The sequence below is a fragment of the Anomaloglossus baeobatrachus genome, chromosome 10, assembly GCF_048569485.1.
Source record: "Anomaloglossus baeobatrachus isolate aAnoBae1 chromosome 10, aAnoBae1.hap1, whole genome shotgun sequence".
In the NCBI taxonomy this organism is placed as follows: Eukaryota; Metazoa; Chordata; class Amphibia; order Anura; family Aromobatidae; genus Anomaloglossus; species Anomaloglossus baeobatrachus.
The window spans coordinates 4909925-4923154 of record NC_134362.1 but is presented as its reverse complement, the minus strand read 5'-3'; the positions used below and the strand labels follow the sequence as shown (position 1 = coordinate 4923154).

At 53.9% G+C, this 13230-nt stretch overlaps 1 protein-coding gene across 11 annotated transcripts in view; it reads right to left on the bottom strand.

Annotated features, from left to right (window-relative positions):
• The window catches only part of SOX6 (SRY-box transcription factor 6), an 853991-nt gene that overhangs the window by 95152 nt on the left and 745609 nt on the right, over positions 1–13230 (bottom strand). For all 11 annotated transcript variants that reach the window (XR_012727417.1, XM_075326979.1, XM_075326980.1 and 8 more), the window contains one exon: positions 5866–5945. Coding sequence is in view for 10 of the 11 variants with exons in the window: in XM_075326979.1 (XP_075183094.1) it covers positions 5866–5945 (80 nt within the window). In the remaining variant the exon portion in view is untranslated. The remainder of the gene's footprint in view (positions 1–5865; positions 5946–13230) is intronic.

Below are 13230 nucleotides of genomic sequence, written 5' to 3'. Positions count from 1 at the left end.
CTGTGATCCAATGGGAAGAAACCACAGCGCGGATGGCCTAATGATAGCCACTTAGACGGAGGCTGGAGGACGGCGTTTAACCCCACTCTCCTGTCATCTTCATGCCACATATGCGCTAGGGGGTCCCAAATACATCATTGTGGCTCGGAGCTTGTGTCATCTGCTGTCAGCTCAGTACTAAATCCGGAGCTGAATACAATGAATCTACAGCAAAAAAGCACAAGTGCAGTGCTGGAGAGGTCCTCACCGGACGTGGCACCCAATCGCCTCCTCTTTCAGAGCCTCCCAATCTCCCGGGCGCGGACCCTGCACCATTACTGGGGCGGTCTGCTCCACCACCGTTAATATTGGGCCGGCACGGAGCGCAGCTGATCGCAGCCGTATAGCTCCGATATTGATGACCTGCCCTCAGGATAACAGTCGTGGAACAACCTTCTGCTTCTTGCGGCTCACATCGCTCACATTGGCCAATAGTTTCAGACATGTTGATAACCTCATCTGCCTCCATAGATTTTCATTTTTTTTTGTGCAGGGCGGTAGAGCACACCATGAGTGGCCATCACTCCACACCTGGGTCTTCTCCGTACACGACCTCCTCTGGGCAGCTACAACCTCACCACCTTATATAATCTTACATAACCATTTCTCCATGCGGACAATCTTACAGGGCAGGCAATGCCTTCTGGGGAAAAAAATGCAAATTATTGCCAAAACAAAGTGCTTTCCATTGAGTGTTGCCTGCCAGTCGCCCTCCACACTGCTTACAGAGATAAGGGGCTCGAGTTGGAAAGGCCAACCCTTGTGGAGTAAGAGGCCAACCCTTGTGGGTAGAAGCTCATCCCTGTGGAGAGAGGCCCACTTTTGTGGGGGGAGAAGTCCACCCTTGTGGTCGAGAGGCCCACTCTTGTGTACAGGCACTCACCCTTGTGGGGGGGAGAGGTCCACCCTTGTAGGGGGAGAGGTCCACCCTTGTGGGGGAGAAGCCAGCCCTTGTGGGGAGAGGCGATTACCCTTGTGTAGAGAAGCCCACCCTTGTGTAGAGGTACTCACTCTTGTGGGGGGAGAGAGGTCCACCCTTGTGTAGAGGCACTTACCCTTGTGGGGGAGAGAGGTCCACCCTTGTGTAGAGGCACTCACCCTTGTGGGGGGAGAGGCCCACCCTTGTGTAGAGGCACTCACCCTTGTGGGGGGAGAGGCCCACCCTTGTGTAGAGGCACTCACCCCTGTGGGGGAGAGAGGCCCACCCTTGTGTAGAGGCACTCACCCCTGTGGGGGAGAGAGGCCCACCCTTGTGTAGAGGCACTCACCCTTGTGGGGAGAGAGGCCCACCCTTGTGGGAGAGAGGCCCACCCCTGTGGGGGGAGAGGCCCACCCTTGTGTAGAGGCACTCACCCTTGTGGGGGGAGAGGTCCACCCTTGTGTAGAGGCACTCACCCTTGTGGGGGAGAAAGGTCCACCCTTGTGTAGAGGCACTCACCCTTGTGAGGGGAGAGGCCCACCCTTGTGTAGAGGCACTCACCCTTGTGAGGGGAGAGGCCCACCCTTGTGTAGAGGCACTCACCCTTGTGGGGGGGAGGAGGTCCACCCTTGTGTAGAGGCACTCACCCTTGTGGGGGGGAGGAGGTCCACCCTTGTGTAGAGGCACTCACCCTTGTGGGGGGAGAGGCCCACCCTTGTGTAGAGGCACTCACCCTTGTGGGGGAGAGAGGTCCACCCTTGTGTAGAGGCACTCACCCTTGTGAGGGGAGACGCCCACCCTTGTGTAGAGGCACTCACCCTTGTGGGGGGGGGAGAGGTCCACCCTTGTGTAGAGGCACTCACCCTTATGTAGAGGCACTCACCCTTGTGGGGGGGGAGAGGCCCACCCTTGTGTAGAGGCACTCACCCTTGTGGGGGGGAGAGGTCCACCCTTGTGTAGAGGCACTCACCCTTGTGGGGGGGAGAGGCCCACCCTTGTGTAGAGGCACTTACCCTTGTGGGGGGGGCAGAGGTCCACCCTTGTGTAGAGGCACTCACCCTTGTGGGGGGGGGAGAGGTCCACCCTTGTGTAGAGGCACTCACCGTTGTGGGGGGAGAGGCCCACCCTTGTAGGGAGAAAGGCCCACCCCTGTGGGGAAGAAGCCCGCCCTTGTGGGGGGGAGGCCCACCCGGGGGAGGCCCACCCTAGCGTAGCCCTGTTACCTCTCATGTATGTGGGTAGGGGGAATGTAGCCGCCATGGTAGTTGTGTGGCTTCAGCCTCGCCGGTGTGGGGTCACGTCAGCCCCTCGTCCACAGCCCGGTTCTCCCCCTTTCCGGGGCTGCGGGGGGCTGATCTGCGGCACAGCTAATCCTCGCCACTCACTATTATTTCACTTGCCTGAAATTACGTCTGGGTAAAAGCATTTAAGTGCGTCTCAGCATCATTAAGAGTGGCAGCTCCGCCGGAGCGAGCGCATTACACACACCGCATTGAGGAAATTAATTTTCTTCAATAAAGTCATTTTTAAGCCTCATATATTTCCCAATCTAAACATATGTCACCGATTCATAAACAGAATAAATGGATGAAAATAATCCATTACTGATGTGCTGACACATGGAGAGGCTTTCATTAGAGGCGCGGAGCATCCTGAACGCTGCCTGATTGTGGAGGCCATCAACACGGCGACAGGTCCATCCCTCAGCGCTGCTGCCTGTGCATCAGCCGCATTAACCCCTGCTAACCGCTCGCAACAGACTTCACCGCCACACTGTGTCACTCCATACACTCATATTTCCTGATAAAAGGCCGCCGCGCCACATTGTACTTATTTAAAGGCCCCATTTACATGGCTGACACATTACATGCACCTTTCTTTGGGCGCATCACTCATACCAGTCTCTTAGTGGCTGCAATAAAACAGCTGAGGAAAGCGACTGTCAGCGGCGGCGGGGAATTTATGTGGATGAGGAAAGCACTGCCCTCACTCCGGGATGTCTATTAGCCCACACAACCCTCCCACTGGATGGGGCTGAGGGTTAAATCATAGGCGGCGTGGGTGCTACCAACACGGCACCTCTAAGATCCCACCGTACAACCATAAGATACACAGATTGGACAGGCCAGGGGTGTATGAGCGACCCCTGCCGGCCCCTATGTACATGCATGCTCCATACATTATACAGGCCAGGGGTGTATGAGCGACCCCTGCCGGCCCCTATGTACATTCATGCGCCATACATTATACAGGCCAGGGGTGTATGAGCGACCCCTGCCGGCCCCTATGTACATTCATGCGCCATACATTATACAGGCCAGGGGTGTATGAGCGGCCCCTATGTACATTCATGCGCCATACATTATACAGGCCAGGGGTGTATGAGCGACCCCTGCCGGCCCCTATGTACATTCATGCGCCATACATTATACAGGCCAGGGGTGTATGAGCGACCCCTGCCGGCCCCTATGTACATTCATGCGCCATACATTATACAGGCCAGGGGTGTATGAGCGACCCCTGCCGGCCCCTATGTACATGCATGCTCCATACATTATACAGGCCAGGGGTGTATGAGCGACCCCTGCCGGCCCCTATGTACATGCATGCTCCATACATTATACAGGCCAGGGGTGTATGAGCGACCCCTGCCGGCCCCTATGTACATGCATGCTCCATACATTATACAGGCCAGGGGTGTATGAGCGACCCCTGCCGGCCCCTATGTACATTCATGCGCCATACATTATACAGGCCAGGGGTGTATGAGCGACCCCTGCCGGCCCCTATGTACATGCATGCGCCATACATTATACAGGCCAGGGGTGTATGAGCGACCCCTGCCGGCCCCTATGTACATGCATGCTCCATACATTATACAGGCCAGGGGTGTATGAGCGACCCCTGCCGGCCCCTATGTACATTCATGCGCCATACATTATACAGGCCAGGGGTGTATGAGCGACCCCTGCCGGCCCCTATGTACATGCATGCGCCATACATTATACAGGCCAGGGGTGTATGAGCGACCCCTGCCGGCCCCTATGTACATGCATGCTCCATACATTATACAGGCCAGGGGTGTATGAGCGACCCCTGCCGGCCCCTATGTACATGCATGCGCCATACCTTATACAGGCCAGGGGTGTATGAGCGACCCCTGCCGGCCGCTATGTACATTCATGCGCCATACATTATACAGGCCAGGGGTGTATGAGCGACCCCTGCCGGCCCCTATGTACATTCATGCGCCATACATTATACAGGCCAGGGGTGTATGAGCGACCCCTGCCGGCCCCTATGTACATTCATGCTCCATACATTATACAGGCCAGGGGTGTATGAGCGACCCCTGCCGGCCCCTATGTACATGCATGCTCCATACATTATACAGGCCAGGGGTGTATGAGCGACCCCTGCCGGCCCCTATGTACATGCATGCGCCATACATTATACAGGCCAGGGGTGTATGAGCGAGCCCTGCCGGCCCCTATGTACATGCATGCTCCATACATTATACAGGCCAGGGGTGTATGAGCGAGCCCTGCCGGCCCCTATGTACATGCATGCTCCATACATTATACAGGCCAGGGGTGTATGAGCGACCCCTGCCGGCCCCTATGTACATGCATGCTCCATACATTATACAGGCCAGGGGTGTATGAGCGACCCCTGCCGGCCCCTATGTACATGCATGCTCCATACATTCTACAGGCCAGGGGTGTATGAGCGACCCCTGCCGACCCCTATGTACATGCATGCTCCATACATTATACAGGCCAGGGGTGTATGAGCGACCCCTGCCGGCCCCTATGTACATGCATGCTCCATACATTCTACAGGCCAGGGGTGTATGAGCGACCCCTGCCGGCCCCTATGTACATGCATGCTCCATACATTATACAGGTCAGGGGTGTATGAGCGACCCCTGCCGGCCCCTATGTACATGCATGCTCCATACATTATACAGGCCAGGGGTGTATGAGCGACCCCTGCCGGCCCCTATGTACATGCATGCTCCATACATTATACAGGTCAGGGGTGTATGAGCGACCCCTGCCGGCCCCTATGTACATGCATGCTCCATACATTATACAGGCCAGGGGTGTATGAGCGACCCCTGCCGGCCCCTATGTACATGCATGCTCCATACATTCTACAGGCCAGGGGTGTATGAGCGACCCCTGCCGGCCCCTATGTACATTCATGCGCCATACATTATACAGGCCAGGGGTGTATGAGCGACCCCTGCCGGCCCCTATGTACATTCATGCTCCATACATTATACAGGCCAGGGGTGTATGAGCGAGCCCTGCCGGCCCCTATGTACATGCATGCTCCATACATTATACAGGCCAGGGGTGTATGAGCGACCCCTGCCGGCTCCTATGTACATGCATGCTCCATACATTCTACAGGCCAGGGGTGTATGAGCGACCCCTGCCGGCCCCTATGTACATGCATGCTCCATACATTCTACAGGCCAGGGGTGTATGAGCGACCCCTGCCGGCCCCTATGTACATGCATGCTCCATACATTATACAGGCCAGGGGTGTATGAGCGACCCCTGCCGGCCCCTATGTACATGCATGCTCCATACATTATACAGGCCAGGGGTGTATGAGCGACCCCTGCCGGCCCCTATGTACATGCATGCTCCATACATTCTACAGGCCAGGGGTGTATGAGCGACCCCTGCCGGCCCCTATGTACATTCATGCTCCATACATTCTACAGGCCAGGGGTGTATGAGCGACCCCTGCCGGCCCCTATGTACATGCATGCTCCATTCACACTAGCATCCTCCTCATTATAATAGGGAGAACGGCTGCCGGACCCTCCCTCCCGCGCTCCCTGCAGCGCTCCCTCCCCCAGTAACCACTTTATCCCCGCGCTATACACATACCTGGAGCTGTAAGGGGCTGAGTCCAGAGGCGGCAGCAGCTGCCATTGATGATGGAATGAACTGCACGGGATAGTTATCACCTGCGAGGAAGAACAATAGGCACAAGTTCAGACAGAGAACACCAGACCTGTGCAAGCACCAAAATCTCACAGAGGAGCATAATGTACTGGTCAGGAAGAAGACGTCCACAACTGGAGCATAATATACTGGTCAGGAAGAAGACGTCCACAACTGGAGCATAATATACTGGTCAGGAAGAAGACGTCCACAACTGGAGCATAATATACTGGTCAGGAAGAAGACGTCCACAACTGGAGCATAATATACTGGTCAGGAAGAAGACGTCCACAACTGGAGCATAATATACTGGTCAGGAAGAAGACGTCCACAACTGGAGCATAATATACTGGTCAGGAAGAAGACGTCCACAACTGGAGCATAATATACTGGTCAGGAAGAAGACGTCCACAACTGGAGCATAATATACTGGTCAGGAAGAAGCTGTGAACAACTGGAGCATAATATACTGGTCAGGAAGAAGCTGTGAACAACTGGAGCAGTATTAGAGCCAGTACATCTACCTGGGAGTCGCATAAATATCGAGACGGGGCCAGTTATAATGGGGGGACATGACCAGTTATAATGGGGAGACAGTGGGGGATGGGACCAGTTATAATGGGGGGACAGTGGGGGATGGGACCAGTTATAATGGGGGGACAGCGGGGGATGGGACCAGTTATAATGGGGGGACAGTGGGGGATGGGACCAGTTATGATGGGGGGACAGCGGGGGATGGGACCAGTTATAATGGGGGGACAGTGGGGGATGGGACCAGTTATAATGGGGGGACAGCGGGGGATGGGACCGGTTATAATGGGGGGACAGCGGAGGATGGAACCGGTTATAATGGGGGGACAGCGGGGGATGGGACCAGTTATAATGGGGGGACAGTGGGGGATGGGACCAGTTATAATGGGGGGACAGCGGGGGATGGGACCAGTTATAATGGGGGGACAGTGGGGGATGGGACCAGTTATGATGGGGGGACAGCGGGGGATGGGACCAGTTATAATGGGGGGACAGTGGGGGATGGGACCAGTTATAATGGGGGGACAGCGGGGGATGGGACCGGTTATAATGGGGGGGACAGCGGAGGATGGAACCGGTTATAATGGGGGGACAGCGGGGGATGGGACCAGTTATAATGGGACATCGAGGGGATGGGACCAGTTATAATGGGGGGACATTGAGGGGATGGGACCGGTTATAATGGGGGGACAGCGGGGGATGGGACCAGTTATAATGGGACATCGAGGGGATGGGACCAGTTATAATGGGGGGACATCAAGGGGATGGGACCAGTTATAATGGGGGGGACAGTGGGGGACATGACCAGTTATAATGGGGGGACAGCGGGGGATGGGACCAGTTATAATGGGGGGGCAGCATGGGCCGGGCTAAGCAGTGGGTAATGCAGGAACCCATCAGTCCTACTTTTAAACCCGCAGATTCTTAGCACCGTCACATTCATTCCCCAGCAGGACGCATTGTCCACGTGTCCCCGGCCACGACTAAACCACAGGGGCAGACGTGTGTTAACCTCAGAGCGCACCTGTCACTTGGCTTTCCCTAGACCCAGAACGGCAGGTGTATTTGCATATTCTGTGTGTGACCCCGCTTTTCCAGGATCAGAGGCCGCACAGACGAAGTTACCGCCGCCGCATTATTACACAACCACTAATTAGATCTGTGATCTTGCTGTGATGAATGGAGACCACAATGGTGAGGCTGCGCTGGCCTCCTCCTGCCGCCGCACTTGCTGCCTCCAGGCTGGTGAAGCCGCAGCTCGCCGACACTTGTGCTTTCCTAATGATGGAGCTGTTAGGTATTAACATGTCACATCCCTGGAAGCGCTGGATCTGTGGCTGATGGCGCCGTATTACAATGCACTATTACACTGACGATAAATGTGAAAGTCATTAGTGTAACAATGTATCAGCCTCACAGATGAGGACGGGCGGCAGGTCGGGGGGAGACGGGCGGCAGATCGGGGGGAGACGGGCGGCGGATCGGGGGGAGACGGGCAGCGGATCGGGGGGAGACGGGCGGCGGATCGGGGGGAGACGGGCGGCGGATCGGGGGGAGACGGGCGGCGGATCGGGGGGAGACGGATCGGGGAGAGACGGGCGGCGGATCGGGGGGAGACGGATCGGGGAGAGACGGGCGGCGGATCGGGGGGAGACGGGCGGCGGATCGGGGGGAGACGGGCGGCGGATCGGGGGGAGACGGGCGGCGGATCGGGGGGAGACGGGCGGCGGATCGGGGGGAGACGGGCGGCGGATCGGGGGGAGACGGGCGGCGGATCGGGGGGAGACGAGAGACGGATCGGGGGGAGACGGGCAGTGGGTCGGGGGGAGACGGGCGGCGGATCGGGGAGGGACGAGCGGCGGATCGGGGGGAGACGGATCGGGGAGAGACGGGCGGCGGATCGGGGGGAGACGGGCGGCGGATCGGGGGGAGACGGGCGGCGGATCGGGAGGAGACGGGCGGCGGATCGGTGGGAGACGGGCGGCGGATCGGGGGGAGACGGGCGGCGGATTTGGGGTAGACGGGCGGCAGATCGGGGGGAGTCCCCGGGAATCACACTGGAAGGAATTGTACCGGTGACACCGGCTCACGCCTTCTCCATCCTCCGGGCAGATTGTGACCAGTCTCTGCTAATTGACGTGGGCGTTAAGAGGGCACTGGGGGCGAGCAGCCAGTCACTGTACACACACACTTATGTCACCAATCGCTGATCAGAGGATGGAAAGCCAACCAGCGTCACTGCGACCTCACTGCAGCCTAAGCCCACACTCTGGGGGCCACAAATACCTGACACCAGAAGGCCACACGCGGGGGTCCTGGACATGAGCAGACCACTGCAGCCGCACTCACACCAGAGAAGTACATCACTGGGGAACAACCCTGCTTAGTGAGTGTCTGCAAGAGTCATCTCTACACCAAAATATACAGTCATCTGATATACTGTCCCCACCCACGCATTATAGGAGGTCCGCTATTAACAGCTGCCCATCTAGCCTACTGATCTACTAACAAGCAGAATAGTGAGTGCAGCTCTGGAGTATAATACAGGAGGTAACTCAGGATCAGTAATGTAATGTACAGTCATATGAAAAAGTTTGGGCACCCCTATTAATGTTAACCTTTTTTCTTTATGACAATTTGGGTTTTTGCTATTTCAGCTTCATATATCTAATAACTGATGGAGTGAGGAATATTTCTGGAGTGAAATGAGGTTTATTTTACTAACAGAAAATGTGCAATCCGCATTTAAACAAATTTTGACAGGTGCATAAGTATGGGCACCTCAACATAAAAGTGACATTAATATTCTGTAGATCCTCCTTTTGCAATAATCCCAGCCTCTAGTGGCTTCCTGTAGCTTTTAATGAGTTCCTGGATCCTGGATGAAGGTATATTTGACCATTCCTGTTTACAAAATCATTCCAGTTCAGTTAAGTTTGATGGTCGCCGAGCATGGACCGCACACTTCACATCATCCCACAGATTTTCAATGATATTCAGGTCTGGGGACGGGGTTGGCCATTCCAGAACATTGTAATTGTTCCTCTGCATGAATGCCTGAGTAGATTTGGAGCAGTGTTTTGGATCATTGTCTTGCTGAAATATCCATCCCCTGCGTAACTTCAACTTCGTCACTGATTCTTGCACATTATTGTCAAGATTCTGCTGATCCTGAGTTGAATCCATGCGACCCTCAACTTTAACAAGATTCCCGGTGCCGGCATTGGCCACACAGCCCCAAACCATGATGGAACCTCCACCAAATATTACTGTGGGTAGCGAGTGCTTTTCTTGGAATGCCGTGGTTTTTTGCCTCCATGCATAACGCCTTTTTGTATGACCAAACAACTCAATCTTTGTTTCATCAGTCCACAGGACCTTCTTCCAGAATGTAACTGGCTTGTCCAAATGTGCTTTTGCATACCTCAGGCGACTCTGTTTGTGGCGTGCTTGCAGAAACGGCTTCTTTCGCATCACTCTCCCATACAGCTTCTCCTTGTGCAACGTGCGCTGTATTGTTGACCGATGCACATTGACACCATCTGCAGCAAGATGATGCTGCAGGTCTTTGGAGGTGGTCTGTGGATTGTCTTTGACTGTTCTCACCATTCTTCTTCTCTGCCTTTCTGATATTTTTCTTGGCCTGCCACTTCTGGGCTTAACAAGAACTGTACCTGTGTTCTTCCACTTCCTTACTATGTTCCTCACAGTGGAAACTGACAGGTTAAATCTCTGAGACAACTTTTTGTACCTTCCCCTGAACAACTATGCTGAATAATCTTTGTTTTCAGATCATTTGAGAGTTGTTGTGAGGAGCCCATGATGCCTCTCTTCATAGGAGATTCAAATAGGAGAACAACTTGCAAGTGGCCACCTTAAATACCTTTTCTCACGATTGGATACACCTGCCTATGAAGTGCAAAGCTCAATGAGGTTTCAAAACCAATTTAGTGCTTTAGTAAGTCAGTAAAAAGTAGTTAGGAGTGTTCAAATCAAGAAATTGATAAGGGTGCCCATACTTTTGCACCGGTCAAATTTTGTTTAAATGCAGATTGCACATTTTCTGTTAGTACAATAAAACTAATTTCAATCCAGAAATATTCCTCAGTCCATCAGTTATTAGATATATGAAGCTGAAATAGCAAAAACCCAAATTGTTATAAAGAAAAAAGGGTAACATTAATAGGGGTGCCCAAACCTTTTCATATGACTGTATAATGGCGATTCCTTCTTTATGTGAGGGTCACACGTATATATATATATTTTAGCTTGTTTGGGGTTGCAGCGGTCCCCTGGGACATGTGGAGGTGTTGCATTTTGGGAGAATATGGCAGGGCCTTGTCCTGGTTAGGAGCTGTGGTTGTGCTGTGATGAGCCCCGCAGCGTTGCGCCTGCGTATGTCTCGGCTGCAGATTGTCGCTGCGTCTTGTGGACGCCGGGTAATGACTGCCGGGGAGATCTTCCATGACTGATGACAACGCGCTTTATGTGTTTTCTCCACAATGCGCCACATTTGCTCCTCGGAATAAAGTGAGGTCACGGCGCACAGATTAATGCATTAAGTCTATGTGGGTAACAATGCGGAAAGTAAGACTTCACCCCCCCCCCGTGAGGGACCCCCAGCCAAGTCCCCATTAACAGTAACTTAAAAAAGTGCCTTCCTAATCTGTGCAGCCGCTTTGCATTTGTCCATAATACCTCATCAGGCCATCGAGCACAGCGTGCGCGGCGCAGGCCACTAACAATTGCCTTCTGATTGCCGGGGACGACTTGCTACAATGGCTGCAGTCCCGCTACATTGTCCGGACTCACACCGAGCCATATTCTAAACACCACGGCTGATTTTCCTCCTGCCATGGGGTTGATTTTGGTTCGCTCCGTGGGGTTTTTGTTTTGTTTTTTTCCCCTTCTCATGAAAACTAAACAAATCTGTGGCGTTGGTGCTGATGCTGTATATATGCCTGGCGCTGATGGTATATTGGGGTACGTGAGGCTCCCCTCCTGTGCATTGTGTGAGCGACGCCCCCCGCAGGCCATGAATGGTGACCAGGACATGGGCGCCCCTGCGTGTGTGCAGCCTGCACCTCGCTCCTCCGGTGGACCGGGCTCTGGTCGGGGGATTTGTTTGCTGGTAGTTTTTGCCTTTCCACCGTCTGTCCATGGGGAGGCGCCGTTCCACCAGGGCATGTCCGTGTCAGTGACGGGAGCGTCAGGCCGGGCTGCATATTAATGGCGCTCAGTGATAGGACATCTCTCTGTACATGAACCCAGATGACTGAATATTCATTGTTTCATCCTGTCCAAATACTTCAGAAGGAATGAGCCTTAATTCATGTGAGCGAGTCCCGACCCGCCAGACATGTCTGCAAACAATGCGCCAGCTTACATAACATTGTCAATTCTCATTGTGACGGGGAAGCTCCGGCACCGCCAGTGTATACAATGTATATCACACCGGTGCAGAAACCGCCGGTGTATATGTATCACACCGTGCACAAACCGCCGGTGTATATATATCACACCGTCCAGGAACCGCCGGTATATACAGTGTATATCACACCGGTGCAGAAACCGCCGGTGTATATATATCACACCGTGCACAAACCGCCGGTGTATATATATCACACCGTCCAGGAACCGCCGGTGTATACAGCATATATCACACCGTGCAGAAACCGCCGGTGTATACAGTGTATATCACACCGTGCAGAAACCGCCGGTGTATACAGTGTATATCACACCGTGCAGAAACCGCCGGTGTATACAGTGTATATCACACCGTCCAGGAACCGCCGGTATATATATATATCACACCGTGCACAAACCGCCGGTGTATACAGCATATATCACACCGTCCAGGAACCGCCGGTATATATATATATCACACCGTGCACAAACCGCCGGTCTATATATATCACACCGTGCACAAACCGCCGGTGTATACAGCATATATCACACCGTCCAGGAACCGCCGGTGTATATATATCACACCATGCACAAACCGCCGGTGTATATATATCCACACCGTCCAGGAACCGCCGGTGTATACAGTGTATATCACACCATGCACAAACCGCCAGTGTATACAGCATATATCACACCGGTGCATACAGTATATATCACACCGTGCAGAAACCGCTGGTGTATACAGTATATAGCACACCGTCCAGAAACCGCCGGTGTATACAGTATATAGCACACCGTCCAGAAACCGCCGGTGTATACAGTATATATCACACCGTCCAGAAACCGCCGGTGTATACAGTATATATCACACCGTCCAGAAACCGCCGGTGTATACAGTATATATCACACCGTGCAGGGAGAGGGCCGCGCTGCACCACCAGTGTATATATACCAGTGCAGGGAGAGGGCCGCGCTGCACCGCCGGAGAATATATCACACCACCATGTTTGACAGTGGGGATGGTGTGTTCAGGGGGATGAGCTGTGTTGCTGTTACATATCGTTTGGCATTGTGCCCATATAGTGTGATTTTGGTTTCTTCTGAGCAGAGCCCCTTCCTCCACATGTTTGGGGTCTCCAGGCGGCTTGTGGGGAACTTTAAACAACACTTTTTATGGATATCTTTGAGAAATGGCTTTCTTCTTGCCACTCTTCCATAAAGGCCAGATTTGTGCAGTGTAGACTGATTGTTGTGCTATGGACAGACTCTCCCCCCTCAGCTGTAGATCTCTGCAGATCATCCGGAGGGATCATGGGCCTCTTGGCTGCGTCTCTGATCAGTCTTCTCCTTGTGTGAGATGACAGTTTGGAT